This window comes from Mus pahari, chromosome 3 (assembly GCF_900095145.1).
Source record: "Mus pahari chromosome 3, PAHARI_EIJ_v1.1, whole genome shotgun sequence".
Lineage (NCBI taxonomy): Eukaryota > Metazoa > Chordata > Mammalia > Rodentia > Muridae > Mus > Mus pahari.
Genome location: NC_034592.1, coordinates 22,452,893 through 22,467,404, shown reverse-complemented (window position 1 = coordinate 22,467,404; position 14,512 = coordinate 22,452,893). Strand labels below are relative to the sequence as shown.

Here is a 14,512-nt window from a genome sequence, read left to right as displayed (position 1 = left end):
CTCAATTGAGAAAATGCCTCCCTAAAACTGGCCTATCATCATGCGTTTTCATGACTGCTGATTGATGTGTGAGGGAGGGAGGGCCCACAGACTGTGGGCGGGGCCACTCCTGGGCTGATGGTCCTGAGTTGTACAAGAAAGCAGTCTGAGCAGGCCATGAGAAGCACCAGTAAGCAGCATTCACTTCCTGTCCTAATGGAGTGTGGCCTGAGGGCTGTGAGCTGGAATTAACCCCTTCTTTCCCAAGATGCTTTTGATCATAGTCTTTTAGCATAGCAACAGAAACTCTAAGATGGGAATCTTGTCAAAAAGCAAGGTGGACATCTGAGGAATGACGCCTGCGTGTGATCTTTATCCTCCACATGTATGTGTACAGATGTATATAGCTACAGACAAGGGCATGTGTGCGCATGCACACACATAACACAGAAAGTCAGCCAGTAAAGCACTTGCAAGCATGAAGACCTGAGCTCAAGCCCCAGAACACGCATAAACGTGCTGGGCGTGGGGCTCACTGCCAGCCAGTCCATCTAATGCTGGCAGTCCTGAGAATGAGAGCCAGGGGCCTCCAACTTCCACACACATATGGACCAGCACACTCAGGTCCTGGGCCTGCACACCCACCTAAAGCCAGTCCACTGAGCTGGCTCAGCAGGTAAGGCACTGGTTAAGCCTCACACCGAACTGAATCCCCAAAGCCCAGTTCATGGAGCAGAACAGCCTCCCACAAGTTGTCTTCTGACCTCATGCTCACCACGGTGTGGGCACATACATGTACACACTCACACATAACCATAAATTTATAAATAAATAAGATCACTTTAAAAAGCTAGTTCATTTAATTTTAAGAGTAGATTTTCAACCAATTCTTTTTCCTTAAGTGTATGTCTAAATTTTAAGGCTGAGAAAAAAATTAACTTGAAGAGCCCTCTTTACAGTCAGCTCTCACAAGTCCCACATTCCTCTTAAAGAGACACTAACAATAAACCCTGCCCGTGCCCACACAGTGGCCCTGGCTGGTCAGCTGGGGTTCTGGGGTGCACACCTGTTTCTTGAGCTCCAGGTACTCCTGCTGCATCTGGCTCAGCTCCTTCATGAGGCGCCTGGCCCTCTCGTGGTTGTCCTGGGCCACCAGTTCAATTGTAGCCATTTCCTTTTGCATGCAGCTGTTTTCCTGCTTCTGCTCCTAGCACGCAGGGAGGCAAAAGACTTTGCAGCCACACATGGATTCCACACTCACGAGCAATGTAAAGACCTCAGTTCTACAGCTGTGAAATGGAGCATTCTGGAGGCAGGTGTCATGTGACTGGGAGAACTTGAATCCAGTGTTTGAAGCCAGATCTTTAGCAGTACCTCTGACAAGTTACCTTCCCCTTCCTCAGCCCCATCAGTGACCCATGAAAAGGCAATACTTTCTTCATGGGCTGTAGGGGTTATCGTTCATTGATTTGAGACAGGGTCTCACTGTGTAGCTCTGGTTGGCCTGGAACTCACTATTAAGACCAGGCTGGCCTCGAACTCACAGAGATCCTCCAGCCTCTGGTTTTGAGTACTGGGATTAGAGGATTGTGCCACCATGGCCAGCTTAAATCTATCTTTACGATCGTCCTGCCCGAGTCCTAGTTAAAGCACACCACCTTCTGATAACGCATCAGATTTCCTTCATACAGCAGTTCCACGAGTCCCTCCAGAGAGCACTGGAAACACCCACTCCTGGGAACAATGTGTGCACTGCTCTGACTAATGTCATTACTACCCCACTCCTTAGGTCACAGGTAAAAGCATGGTAGACCAGGCTTCCTGGTTTTACTATGCTTGATAAAAATTAATGTTGAACAAAAAGGGCAGAATGCCACACACAAGCTGACTGCAGCTCTGCAAAGGTGCCTACCAACCCAATGCCCAGAGCCTGTAAGGGGCTGAGCAGAGTGCAGAGCTCCCTACTGTGCTGTGCTGTCCACAGGATGGCTGCTGGCAGCCAAGGCTCACTGTGTGCTTCAACAATCAATTATGACAAAATACACTAATAATAATAACCACTGGGGTAGGGCCTGGGTTGATGGATAATTTATTTTCTATAAGTAAATTTATATATATATATATTTTCTATAAGTAAAATGCATGTGTTGAGTCGGTAAACGTATTGATTTCCCTACACTCCCAGGGCAGCAAACACTCACCAGAAGGTTTTTCTCCAGCTGACTGCGCTGGATCTTCAGTGCTTCCTTCAGCCCGGCCACCTGCTTCTCTGCCTTCTTCCTTTCTGTTAAGAACTGGTTCCTCAGGAGGCTGAAGTCTGCCCTCATATCGTCAGCCTCTTTCTGCAGGGCCAGCAGCTCACCTGACTTGGCCATTAGCTGCTGCTCCCGTTCTGAAAGCTGCTGTTCTGGAATGTGAGTGTGCACACTTAGTAAGTTTGGCCGTGGCCCTGGGCCAGCCGTGGGCAGAGCTCTGTGCTTCTTAGGGCAGGCTGCCTGTTAGTGAGTGGCGCGTTCCCCTACTGTTTCCCTCTAGTACTGGCTCGCACAAGCCTGCAACCTACTCCACAGGCTCAAGAAAGGTTCGCCAAGAGAGAGCAAAGTGACTCCAAAGTAAATCCAACTCTAGCATAGCTCATGCACTCAACCTTAGGCTGCTGACACTGTTTCCCAATAGCTGAGGTCACTACTCCCAAATAACTTGTCCTTCAGAGACTCTAACATCCCACCATAATATCCTACTTTCCTGTGCACTGTTCTTGGAAGAGGCAGAAGGGCACGAAGAGACACACTGGCCAGTCTCAGGGTCAAACTTCACCATAAAGACACACTCGCCCTACCTCCCTGCGTCCTTAGCCATCCTTCCCAGGGCTGTTGCCTTCCTTCCCGCTTTGGCTCTCCTGCCTCCTCCTGGGGTGGCCAGGTCTGGGTCTTCGTCACATACTTCACCAAATGACCAGGACAGCCCCACTCCCACCCTTCCTCTGATGGCGGCCATGGACTTACTGGCCTGGGACAGCATCCTCTCCAGGCCCTCAGTGCGCCGCTCCTCTTCTTGCAGGGTCCCGAGGCGTCCTTCAGCTGCCGACACGTCCGTGAGCAGCTGCTTCAGCCTGCTTTTCTGGTCTGTCAGCTCTTTCTCCAGCTGCCCCTGCTGCTGCTCCAGGGTCACTCTACCAGCCTCTAACTTCCGCTCCTCACGTTCTCTTTCTTTCTGGAGTTTTTGAAACATCTGAATAGAGAGACAATAACCCAAGTTGCTAATTAATTAGCACATGGCCACTAAGCTCTTTACAGGACCAGTGCTGGATGACTTAACAACCTATCAATTATATTAACCGAAGAGTCACAGAGAAGGTGCACATGGGGCAGTGTGATCTGGGGTGGGGAGATGGGATGCCCAGAGCCCCATGAATCGAGTATGCCCCCTCTGAGCACAGTACCATCTCCTGCTGGTCTAGCTGGAGCTTGCTCTCTCTGATCTCATCCTGAAGCTGCTGGAGTTGCTGTTCCTTTGTCTCCGTCTCTTTCTGGCAGCTTTCTAACCTGGCCATCCATTTGCTGATGTCCCCCTGCAGCTGCGTCTGCTCACTGAGCAACGCGTTCTGGCACTTGGTGGTGTGGATCAGGTCCTTCAGGCAAAAGAACACACGGAAACGCCTCACAGAGCCACTTCCTAAGGTGACAGTGTCAGTCCAGAGCTCACCAAGTCTGAAAAGTGCCACCTCCTTTATCCTCTCAGCAAACTTAGAGGAAGGTACCCAGGACTAGAAGTTAATTCCTGGCTTTCCTTGTCTTAGCACCTAACAAGTAGATGGTGAGACCACAGTGAGAGCTCCCCAGCCTTGTCGCCAAGGCAGGAATAAACGCTGCTCTGCGAGTAACCCAGGCCTGTCAAGAAGACAAAGGTGCTGGACTCAAGAACTAATCTGCCTTTGTTACTGAACCAAATATTCAGACAAGTTCAAAACTTAGAAAAAATTCTGAAAAAATTTCAACACAGAGAAATTTAAGAATCTGACATCTTGGGGGCTGGAGAGATGGCTCAGCGGTTAAAAACACTGACTACTCTTCCAGAGGTCCTGAGTTCCAGGATTCTGAATTCCCAGAAACCACATGGTGACTCATAACCAGACCTGATGCCCTCTTCTGGGGTGTCTGAAGACGACAACAGTGTACCCACATACATGAAATAAATACATAAATAAATCTTTTTTTTTTTTTTTAAAGACTCTGACATCTTAAAAGTAAAAAAGGGTTTTGTTCTAAAAGTGTTATGTCTTAGAAACACAGAACCCTGGAGGTACAGAAGAAAGATGAGGTGTTTCATCTAATTTGCTTGAAGTCCTCTGAAACCCAAACTGTAGCCCTATTCTCACAGGTTGACCCTGAGTCACCTAGAGCACGGTCATCAGAAGCACAGGGCCACAGCTGCACTAGTCACACCTGAGCAGACCCTGCTCTGAATGGACAGTTGCTCTGCACACGGATCCCTACATCCCAGCATCCTCGTTAAGGCTTCTGGGAACTGCTGTTTGACTTTGGTCTAACGACTATCTTACTTCTTCGTAGCTTTGGTAAACGAATCAAGAGCTGAAATAGATTAGAGAACCACCCAAGGACCAAAGCCTTATCTGAAGGCTGTGCTGGGTAAGGAGGCCCTGTGGTGCTGTGTAAGGGAGGTAGGTGGTCCTATGGGGCTGTGTAGATGACCTTATGATGCTGTGTGGAGCCCTATGAGACTGTAGTGCAAACTGTAAAAAGCCAATTATATTTTGAGCCTTACCTGCTTTGCTAGGTCCAAGTGGTCTTGGGTATTATCCAGTTCCTCCTTCAGAGAGTTTATGGCTTCCTGTTTATCTACCAAAATGTTTTCATAAAATGTTATTTGAAGTATACATATAACATATATGTTTACATACTGGATCCCCCTTCAAAGTACATCAGAACTGAATTTACATTTGTTCCTGTTAAATCAATGATGCCAAAAGACATCAAGGTTATATGTAGAACCTTGTGGGATTTAAAAAGGTTTCTATATTATAGAATTTTATAAACATTTAACTAATAATGTTGGTGAGATACATGGTTTAAAAACGAGTATATTCTACATTGCTATTGGAAATGTAAGACTTGGTACACTCTTTCATGAAGACAATGTATAGACAAAATTGCTATAAATAGCAAGAAAATTAACCCTCAATATCATCATCTGTAAATGGATAAAATACTGGTTCTATGTCAAAAATGGTATGAAGTTTTTATTTTTGATACAGTCTCATGATGCGGCCCAGTTGGCTTTGAACTTGCATTCCTCCTGCCTTTTCCTTCTGAGTGCTGAAGTTATAGGTGTGTCACCAGATCTATTGGTGTCACGTGGATTAAATGAGACAGTACATACATCATGACTAGAACATAATAAATGCTCAAAAATACATTATTAGCGCCAGGCGTGGTGGCACACGCCTTTAATCCCAGCACTTGGGAGGCAGAGGCAGGCGGATTTCTGAGTTCGAGGCCAGCCTGGTCTACAAAGTGAGTTCCAGGACAGCCAGAGCTACACAGAGAAACCCTGTCTCAAAAAAACAAAACAAAACAAAAAACAAAAAAACAAAACAAAACAAAAAAATCATTAGCTATAAATACTTAGCCATTTCTCCTAAATAAATTATTATTTGGTAATAAAAGACATTTTTACTATTGCCTTCAACACCCCCACTCCCATACATAGTCACAGTTATGACCTGAGGGGTGATGTCAACTCATTATTGTGTGTACTTGTGGGAGTGAGTGTGAGCATGTGCCCTGCATCAGTGTGGAGGATGAAGGTCCATATCTGGGTGTCAGTTCTCAGTTCTCTCCTTTTAGTGTGCTCCTGAATGACAGAACTCAGGCTGTCAGGCTTGGTGGCAAGTGCTCTTTACCTACTGAACCACCTTACTGGCCCCAAAGTAATTTGTATTTATCCTTTTTTGCTCTATTTTTAAACTGTTCCCTAAGAAACATAAGTTAAGATTTTAAAAACAAGCTTAAGATGAAATTCCTGTACCATGTGTGTCTTCAAGTGTACAACTTAGACTTAGTATGTTCACAGAGTGCTATAATTAAATCCATAATCTAATTTTACACCATTCTGCACCAATCACGTCAGCTGAGGGAAGGCTGTGAGTGGAGCCCTGGCCTCCAGTTCAGCCCCTTCCTTACCTTGTAGCTGCTGCTGCACCTCGGCCACCTCACTGTGTAGGGCAAGCTTGTCTTGGCTCAGCTGCTCCAGCTCCTGCTGCAGCTTTCTGACACTCAGCTCCAGCTTCCCAAGGTTGGACTGCTCCATTTTGTTGCTTTCTTCTGTGGCTGCTTGAACTCTACCACAGAATAAAGCAGACTGTTAGAAAACACCTACACTACGTGGATGAGTGGCAGCCCTACCTTCCACAGTGCACAGACAGTGGACGTCACCAGGGTGAGGGTAAGGCTGGAGATGGAAGATGCCAGAACTACATGTACAATAGGGTCTCTGAGCATTGGTCATACTAGCAGGCACGTCATCGACTGTGGTTTTAACCTGGATTTCCCTCGTGCTTATTTTCCATTATATATCTTCTATAAAAATATATGTTCAGGGCTGGTGAGATGGCTCAGTGGGTAAGAGCACCCGACTGCTCTTTCGAAGTTCCGGAGTTCAAATCCCAGCAACCACATAGTGGCTCACAACCATCCTTAACAAAATCTGACTCCCTCTTCTGGAATGTCTGAAGACAGCTACAGTGTACTTACATATAATAAATAAATAAATCTTTAAAAAAAAAAATATATATATATATATGTTCAAATCTTTTGCCCATTTAAAAACACAGGTAATTTCTTATCAAGTTTGGAAGACTTTCCACACCATACGTTTGTGGACCTAAGTCCTATGTTACATACCATGTTCAAAGTCTTTTCTCCTAACTGCTGTCATGTATTTTTCTTTAGTTTTAATAGTATATTTTAGAGTGACCCTTTTAAATGTCCAGTTTTTGTTTTTAATTTTATTTTTGGTTTTTAGAGAGAGGGTCTTCTAGATATCCCTGGCTATCCTAGAACTATGTAGACCAGGCTAGCCTCTAACTCAGAAATCCACCTGCGTCTGCCTCCTGAGTACAGGAATTAAATCGAGTGCCACCACACCTGTCTAGTTTCTAGTAAGATCACGTGTTTCTTATTACTGTGCATTCGTGTGAGCGCAGGGCAGAGGACAGGCTCGGAAGCTGGTTCTTTGCCCTGGCTCGTGTTCCTGCTATGGCATGTGGGCTTCCAGGTGATTTTCTATCCTCGCTTCTTGTCTTGCCACAGGAGTGCTGGGATCTCAGATGCATACCCAGAGCACCTGTCCTTCTCACTAGGTTCCAGGGACCGACCTAAGGGCATCAGGATTGCTGGGCTTTGAATCCTCACCTCCACTATCCTGTCAGCTTTAAAAATGTCTTGTTCTATTTGTTTAATTTTGTGTGTATGTGTGAACACATGTGTGTAAAGTGTGCTTACCTGAATAGGCACATGTGAAATAGATGCTCTCTCACTGAACCTGGAACTCACTCTTGGCTAAATTGGCTGGCCAGTGGGGTCCACTTATCTCCACCCTGTAATGCCCAGCTTTTTATGTGGGTGTTCGTCCTGAAGCCCAGGTCACACTGAGCTCTCTCTCCGCCTTTGTGCTTTATTGTGGGTTTTTATGGATCATGCTTTTGGCATCTAATTAAGAAGAATTTTGTCCTACTCAAAGTCACAAAGGGCTTACCTTCTCTAAGTTGTATATTTTAAAATTTACATTTATATTCATGGCTCATTTTATTTTACACCGATTTATTCAGTGGGAATGGGTATGCACATGCCATGGCACATGTGTGGAGATAAAATGACAACGCAAGGAGTTGGTATTCTCCTTCTGTTTGGTGGGTTCTGGGAATTAAACTCAGGTTGTCCCAACCTTGCCCCACTGAGGCACTCTGCTGGCTTGTTTATGGGCATGCTGTTCAGCCTGCATGTGTGTCTGTTCACTACTTGCATGCCTGGTGCTCACAGCAGCCAGAAGGGAGTATCAGATTTCCTAGAACCAGAGTTACACGTGGTTGTGCGCTGCCATGTTAGGTGGTAAGAATCAAACTCAAGTCCTCTGGAAGCAGCCGGCGCTCGAACTGCTGAGCACCTCCATTTTTTTATATAGTAAAATACAGATCAAATTTTCTATTTTGGATCTTCAATTCTTTTAGCATTAATTCTAAAAAGGCTATTCTGTTGAAAAGATAGCTTTCAATCTTTCTCAAAACCTTTGCTTCATATATCAAAGCTCATTTCTAAACCTTTATTCCAGCAGTTCTCAACCTGCAGTCTCAACCATTCAGGGATTTTACCTTCCACAGGGGTTGCCCAAGACCACCAGAAAACACAGCTATTTCCATTATGATTCATAGCAGTAGCAAAATTACAGTTATGAAGTAGCAATGAAAATGATGTTATGGTTGGGGTCATGACATGAGGAACTGTATGAACGTTGCAGCATTAGAAGGGCTCTGCTCTGTCCCCTGCACCCACTTTGCTGTGTAGTCCAACAGGACTGTGATCACTATAATCTGTACTAAGTGCTAAAGTCAGGCGTGTTAGTCTTAGCTCCTTTCTCATTTTCTTTTCTTTTTTTCTTTTTCTTTTTTTTTTTTTTTGGTGGTATGTCTACAGGTTCTTTGCATTTTCTTATAAATTTTAGAACTTATGAAGCCGGACATGGTGGCAGAAGCAGGTGGATTTCTGAGTTTGAGGCCAGCCTGGTCTACAAAGTGAGTTCCAGGACAGCCAGGGCTACACAGAGAAACCCTGTCTCGAAAAACACACACACACAAAACAAAAATTTAGAACTTATGACTTTTAAAAAAGAAAAAAAAAACTTAGTGGGATTTTGACTGTAATTGTTCTGAATATATAGATCAATTTGAGAAAAATCTGTCTTCTTATAGCAGTGAACAAAATCTTCCTTTCCGTTTACTTCCAGCAAAAGACTGTCCTGGAGGACAAACTTGGGGGTCTAAGAGCTGCTCTTCTTTTTCCTTTAGAGTCAGGGTCTCACTGGCCTGCAGCTCATGGAGGGTAGGCTTGTGTCCAGAGATGCACTTGTCTCTACGTAATCCCCATTGCTGGATTACTGCTGTTTCTTTTTTTTTTGTTTTTGTTTTTGTTTTTGTTTTTTGTTTTTTTCTAGACAGGGTTTCTCTGTATAGCCTTGGCTGTCCTGGAACTCACTTTGTAGACCAGGCTGGCCTCGAACTCAGAAATCCGCCTGCCCCTGCCTCCCAAGTGCTGGGATTAAAGGTGTGCGCCACCAAGCCCGGCGATTACTGCTGTTTCTGCTTTAATGTGGAGACTTAAAAGTCCTCAAGCTTAAAAGGCGCTTTCCTGACTGAGCCGCCTATCTACCCCAGGCAAGGTAGTCTGTTAAAAATGCTCTTAAGGGGAAAGATTAGGGCAAAAGTAACCAAGAAAAAATGGCATCAGAAAATTATGCTATCATGTCTGAACAATACTGTTTTTTCTGTTTTTTTTTTTTTTTCTTTTGTTATAATTTTTGCTCTTTTGTTGGTTTTTTAAGAAGGTTTTTCTGTGTAGCCCTGACTTATCCTGGAACTCACTCCATAGGCCTTGAACTCAGAGATCTGACTGCTTCTGCTTCCTGAGTGCTAGGGTTAAAGGTATGTACCACCACATGTGGCTTCTACTGTCGACTTGAGATAGGTTCTGACTAAGTAGCTGATGGCTTGCAGCCTACTGTGTAGGCCATGGTGGTTTCAAATCCACAGCAATGCTCCTGCCTCCACTTGGTGGGTGCTGGGATTACAGAATGCACCCCCATGAGCATCTCTCTGTTCTCATGTTTGCCACCCCCACATGTCTTTATTGTTGCCCTTACCTTTTGGCGTGGGAAGACTTCTTTTCCCAGTTCTCACACTGTTCTTGGAGATCTTCCTTTTCTTTATTCAGACATTCAACGCAAGACTGCAGGGCCTGGCTCTCTGCCCTCACTCGCTCTGTCTCTCGCCTGTCTCTCTCCAGGAGCTGTCTCTGCCATTCTAGCTCCCTTCTTTGTTGCTGCGCTGTCTGCTGCAAATTCTCTAGCTCTAGTTTCTCCTGAGTGGGAGAGAGAAGATTCAGACATCCTGAAAGAGAAAGTCTGAGGTGTGTGGCAGCGGCTCAGAGGCGACCTTTCCTCTGTACCTGCAGCACGTCCACCTGTGCCTTCTCCAGCTCCACCACCTTCTGGTCATGTTGTAGCTTCAGAGCTTGGAGCTCGTTGGTTTCAAGATGCAGTATGTCTGCAACATTCTTTAGTTCTGACAGAGACAAAACAGGGTCAGTGTTTGTGAACCAGGGGAGGAAACAAAAAAAAACAGAACAAACTATAACTCCTCGTTCACTGAGCAGAAAGAGAAAAAAATTTTGTTTTGCTGTGTTGCCTAAATGGTATTAATTTTATTTGTAAGGGAAAAACCTTTTTGAAAGTACTGTTAAAAACATTAATTTGTGCTGGGCACTGGTGGTGCACATCTTTAATCCCAGCACTAGAGAGACAGAGGCAGGTAGATCTCTGAGAAACCCTATTTCAGAAAAACAAAAACAAAATAAAAAATCCAACACTAATTTGTTAAAAACACTGTAACAAAAACAGTTACAATGCCCCAACTCTAGTTATTAAAAGCTAGGAAAACCTTTAAAGTATGGGTATTTGTTCTCTGCAGAAAATCTGGGAAAGGAGCCTAACAGCCAATGGTAAATGTGCTAAGAAATCTCTAGAAGGGGCAGTGACATGATGACCTGGCATGAGTATGAGGGAACGAACTCCCCAAATCTGTCCTGACTCCAAGTCCATACCGTCTGTCTGTCTGTCTGTCTGTCTGTCTGTCTGTCTGTCTGTCTCTCTCTCTCTCTCACACACACACACACACACACACACACACACACACACACACGACAATGTAATAAATAACTCAAAAGCTGACTACTATGACAGTACTTTGTGGTGTTTTATTTCAGGAGTACACTGTTTGACTAGCATGGCCTCAGACCCACAGTCAAGGGTGATGATCTGCCTCAGGCAGACATGGAAGCTCTAGACAGGAAGTTGACTTGACTGAGTGAAGCCTTGCTTCCCTAGCCTGAGTGTGAGTGCTGACTGTGTGTGCACATGCTAGCTACTGCAGCTGCGTCCTCCCAGCCGCTTATAGACTGCTAGCCAGGCCTACAGAGACCTCCTAGGAGACTGTGCCCCTCCGGAACATCTCAGAAGAGCTCCGGAACCTCAGAAGAGAAGGTAGAAGATATGAGAGCCAGAGGACCAGGAAGTCTATAGTGAGACTGATCTTCTAGCTATGATAGGGGATCTACACTCACCAAGTCTCAACCACACACTGCCTAAACAACACTGGCACAATTCCAAACAGGCTATACAAAATTCTGTACTGCTGAGCTGTACTGCTGTGCGTAATAAACTGAGGACCTGGGCTGCTGTGTAACTGGTGCTGCTCTAGCAAAGTGAGCATGACCACCTGATCCCCTTCTCTGTGTGCCAGACTGCATGTCTGCTTTTTCCTCATTCTCTTCCTGCCCTAGTCAGGTGTCCAGGACACGGTAAGTAAAAGCATTTGCTATATAGGTATGAGGACTCAGGTTTGGCTCCCAGCACCCACACAAAAAGCTGTGTGTGGCTGTACATGTACCAGTAACCCCCCGTGTGGATGAGAGGCAGAAGGGTCACTGGGGCTTGCTGGCGGACATCTATAACTGCAGTGCTCTGCATGTATGCTGAGGGTGTGCAGAGATAAGGGACCTGGCTGAGTGAGAGAGAGCCCTTGTCTCAACAGCATGAGAGAGTGACCCAACAGGCCATGCGATGGTCTCCTCTGGCTGTGCACGTACACAGGGATGCACACACAAAAGGAAACAGGGTAACATGAGTAAGTAAATAACTGGGCTCTCTCCCACACTCACAGCTTATCTCAGAGGTTTACTCTAGTTTTATGTGGCATAAGGGTAAACATAAGCCTTTTCTTTCCAGGCTCCTAAGTGTAAATCTTGCTGTGGCACACATAAAGGATGGATAGAAATCTCTGGATGAATAGAAATTGGCACTTTGGTTTTATAAGCTTGAATGTTTGGAGTGTTGAAGCCCTGGCTGAGCATCTCCATTCTTCTCCCACCAGCTGTGAGAGTTCCCTGCTCTCACCAGCTACCCAAATGCTTATTTTGCTTTAAATAATCCTTAGCAAACTGAACGGCAGGAAACATCACGTTCCTTTTGTAATTTGCTTATTAGTGAGCTTACAATTCAGAGGTGAATTTGGCCAGGTGCACTTCGCTGTGACCTGCAGTGCAGATGTGGCCAGTCTCACACTCTATGACTTGCTTTTTAAACTCACCAGTCTTATGTTTCGACAGTTGCTGTAGAACTACCTGAAGATTCTCTTCCTCTTTCTCTATCTCCTGCTTTATAAGTGTGAGCTGAGTCTTCTTTTCACTGATGTGGACATTCAGTTCTCCTTTCTCAAAACTTAGTTCTTCCAGAAGTGATTTTACTTCCTGTGTTTAAATAAAAGTCAGCTTCTCTGTAAATTACAAATCAAAATCCCCTTTACACCAGTCAGTTCTGTTATTATTCTATCTCATACATCTAATTTGTAATTTAATTTATATTACATTTTACATTAAATTATAATTTTTGCCTTTGGTACCAAGAACAGTGCTATATTTTGCACCAACACGTACCATGTAATATGAAGAAGTAACCTGTGTTCCTGCAGATGTGTTTGTGCCATTTACCCCACGCAAAGGCTGTTCCCAGCCTCAGTGACTGTCAGATGCAGAAGGCTGGAGGCACAGACAGTCACAAACTGAGGTGCTCAGGACACAGGCAGATATTATTAAATACAAGATAAAGAAACTCCTTAAGAGCAGCTTAGAAAAAACAAAAACAAACAAACAAAAAACCCAGGAGGCTGCTGTGGTTAAACCACGAGAATCAGGCAGGATGTGATGTTGTCTATGACTTCAATAAGGGCATCCCTGGACAGGAAACACATGAGAAAGCCAAGAGACAAGAGAACTCAGAGTGTCCTCAGAGGCCACATGACTGCCTCAGCACTAATACATTAACACCCCAAATGATGCTATAGGGGCCCTTCTATCTGGGACACTTTAAAGTAAACCACAGCTCTGCCCTGGACTTCTAAGAAAGCCTACGGCAAACATACCCTAATGTGACTGCACTTCTCAGCAACTTCCGTCTCCCCCAGTGTCAGGGCTTCCTGGAGGTCAGCTTTTGCCTGGGCGAGGCTGTCCTGGAGTAGAAGCAGCTCCTCCCTTCTATGCCCCAACTGTGAGTTGAGGACAGCCAACTCCTGTTGCTGGCTTGTCACCTGACAAGGGAGACGGCAAGGGTGACTCAAGGACACATGTATTCTTAGTATTTCAGCTTATAGCTTTCCATCTCTTCTACAACCAAGTAAACCTGATTCAGCAATCCAAAATATGTACAAAAACAGTCAGTTCCAGGTATCTGCTGTCATACCTGGCTTTTCAGTGTCTCCAGCTCAGCTTTCTTGGCCTGAAGGAGAGTCTCAGACTCCCTAAGGACCTGAAGGTGGTGATCCTCACTGTGTTGTGCTGCCTCGATGTCTCTCTGCAGACTCTGAAGCCTACATGGCAGGGCAGGACTTCAGCAGCCCTCCTCTAAAGGAGCCAGATGCCCACAGCTGCTCTAGAACACTCTCTTCCCATTCCATTCCATCCCACCCCACCCCTACCCCTAAAAGGCCTTACTCTTCTGTCAGTTTTTCCTTCTTCTCGTTTAGACACTGGAAATCGGCATCTTTGGCTGCTACAACTTTGTTTATTTCTTTCAAGATTTCTTCTTGTTTGATTTTGTGCTGCTCCAAGTCCTCTGCATCAGCCTGGAGCAATCTACAATGGAGTATTCATCCCCCTGGCCCTTAAGGCACAGCATGGAAGAACCATTCCCCTGAGTGCTTGAGCCCTCAGCACCTGGGCCCTACCTACCCAAGGCCCAAGCTCCACCCACCTCAGAGGTCCTGGCTCCACCCACCTCAGAGGCCCTGAGCTCCACCCACCCGAGGTCCTGGCTCCACCCACCTCAGAGACCAGAGCAACCCACCTCAGAGGCCCCGAGCTCCACCCACCTCAGAGGCCCTAGCTCCACCCACCTCAAAGGCCTGAGCTCCACCCACCTCAGAGGCCCGAGCTCCACCCACCTTAGCTGCTGCTCTGCTTTCACAAGGTTAAGTGCAGTCTCCTGGGCTCTCTTTTCTAGTGCCTCAGCATCTGACTCGGTTTGTAATAAATCTCTCTTGGCATCAGTGAACTTTTCAACAGCACTCTTTGTCTAGAAAAGAAACTGTCATTAAAAATAATTCGGCTACAGTACTCACTACAGTTACTGGCAGTATTAACTGGTACAACTCTTAGAAAACAAGATTAAAAACAGAAAAATGTGAAAACAT

At 45.5% G+C, this 14,512-nt stretch overlaps 1 protein-coding gene across 11 annotated transcripts in view; it reads right to left on the bottom strand.

Annotated features, from left to right (window-relative positions):
• Cntrl (centriolin) overlaps positions 1 to 14,512 on the bottom strand; it is a 75,176-nt gene that overhangs the window by 4,298 nt on the left and 56,366 nt on the right. For 9 of the 11 annotated variants that reach the window (XM_021192973.1, XM_021192972.2, XM_029536468.1 and 6 more), the window contains 13 exons: positions 14,264 to 14,394; positions 13,815 to 13,955; positions 13,564 to 13,690; positions 13,247 to 13,411; positions 12,416 to 12,575; positions 10,218 to 10,333; positions 9,913 to 10,130; positions 6,183 to 6,340; positions 4,765 to 4,838; positions 3,422 to 3,610; positions 2,985 to 3,210; positions 2,181 to 2,386; positions 1,046 to 1,186 (listed from right to left, as the gene is read on the bottom strand). In XM_021192973.1, the coding sequence (XP_021048632.1) occupies positions 1,046 to 1,186; positions 2,181 to 2,386; positions 2,985 to 3,210; positions 3,422 to 3,610; positions 4,765 to 4,838; positions 6,183 to 6,340; positions 9,913 to 10,130; positions 10,218 to 10,333; positions 12,416 to 12,575; positions 13,247 to 13,411; positions 13,564 to 13,690; positions 13,815 to 13,955; positions 14,264 to 14,394 (2,052 nt within the window). The remainder of the gene's footprint in view (positions 1 to 1,045; positions 1,187 to 2,180; positions 2,387 to 2,984; positions 3,211 to 3,421; positions 3,611 to 4,764; positions 4,839 to 6,182; positions 6,341 to 9,912; positions 10,131 to 10,217; positions 10,334 to 12,415; positions 12,576 to 13,246; positions 13,412 to 13,563; positions 13,691 to 13,814; positions 13,956 to 14,263; positions 14,395 to 14,512) is intronic. The other 2 variants (XM_029536464.1, XM_029536465.1) reach the window with 2 other exon arrangements.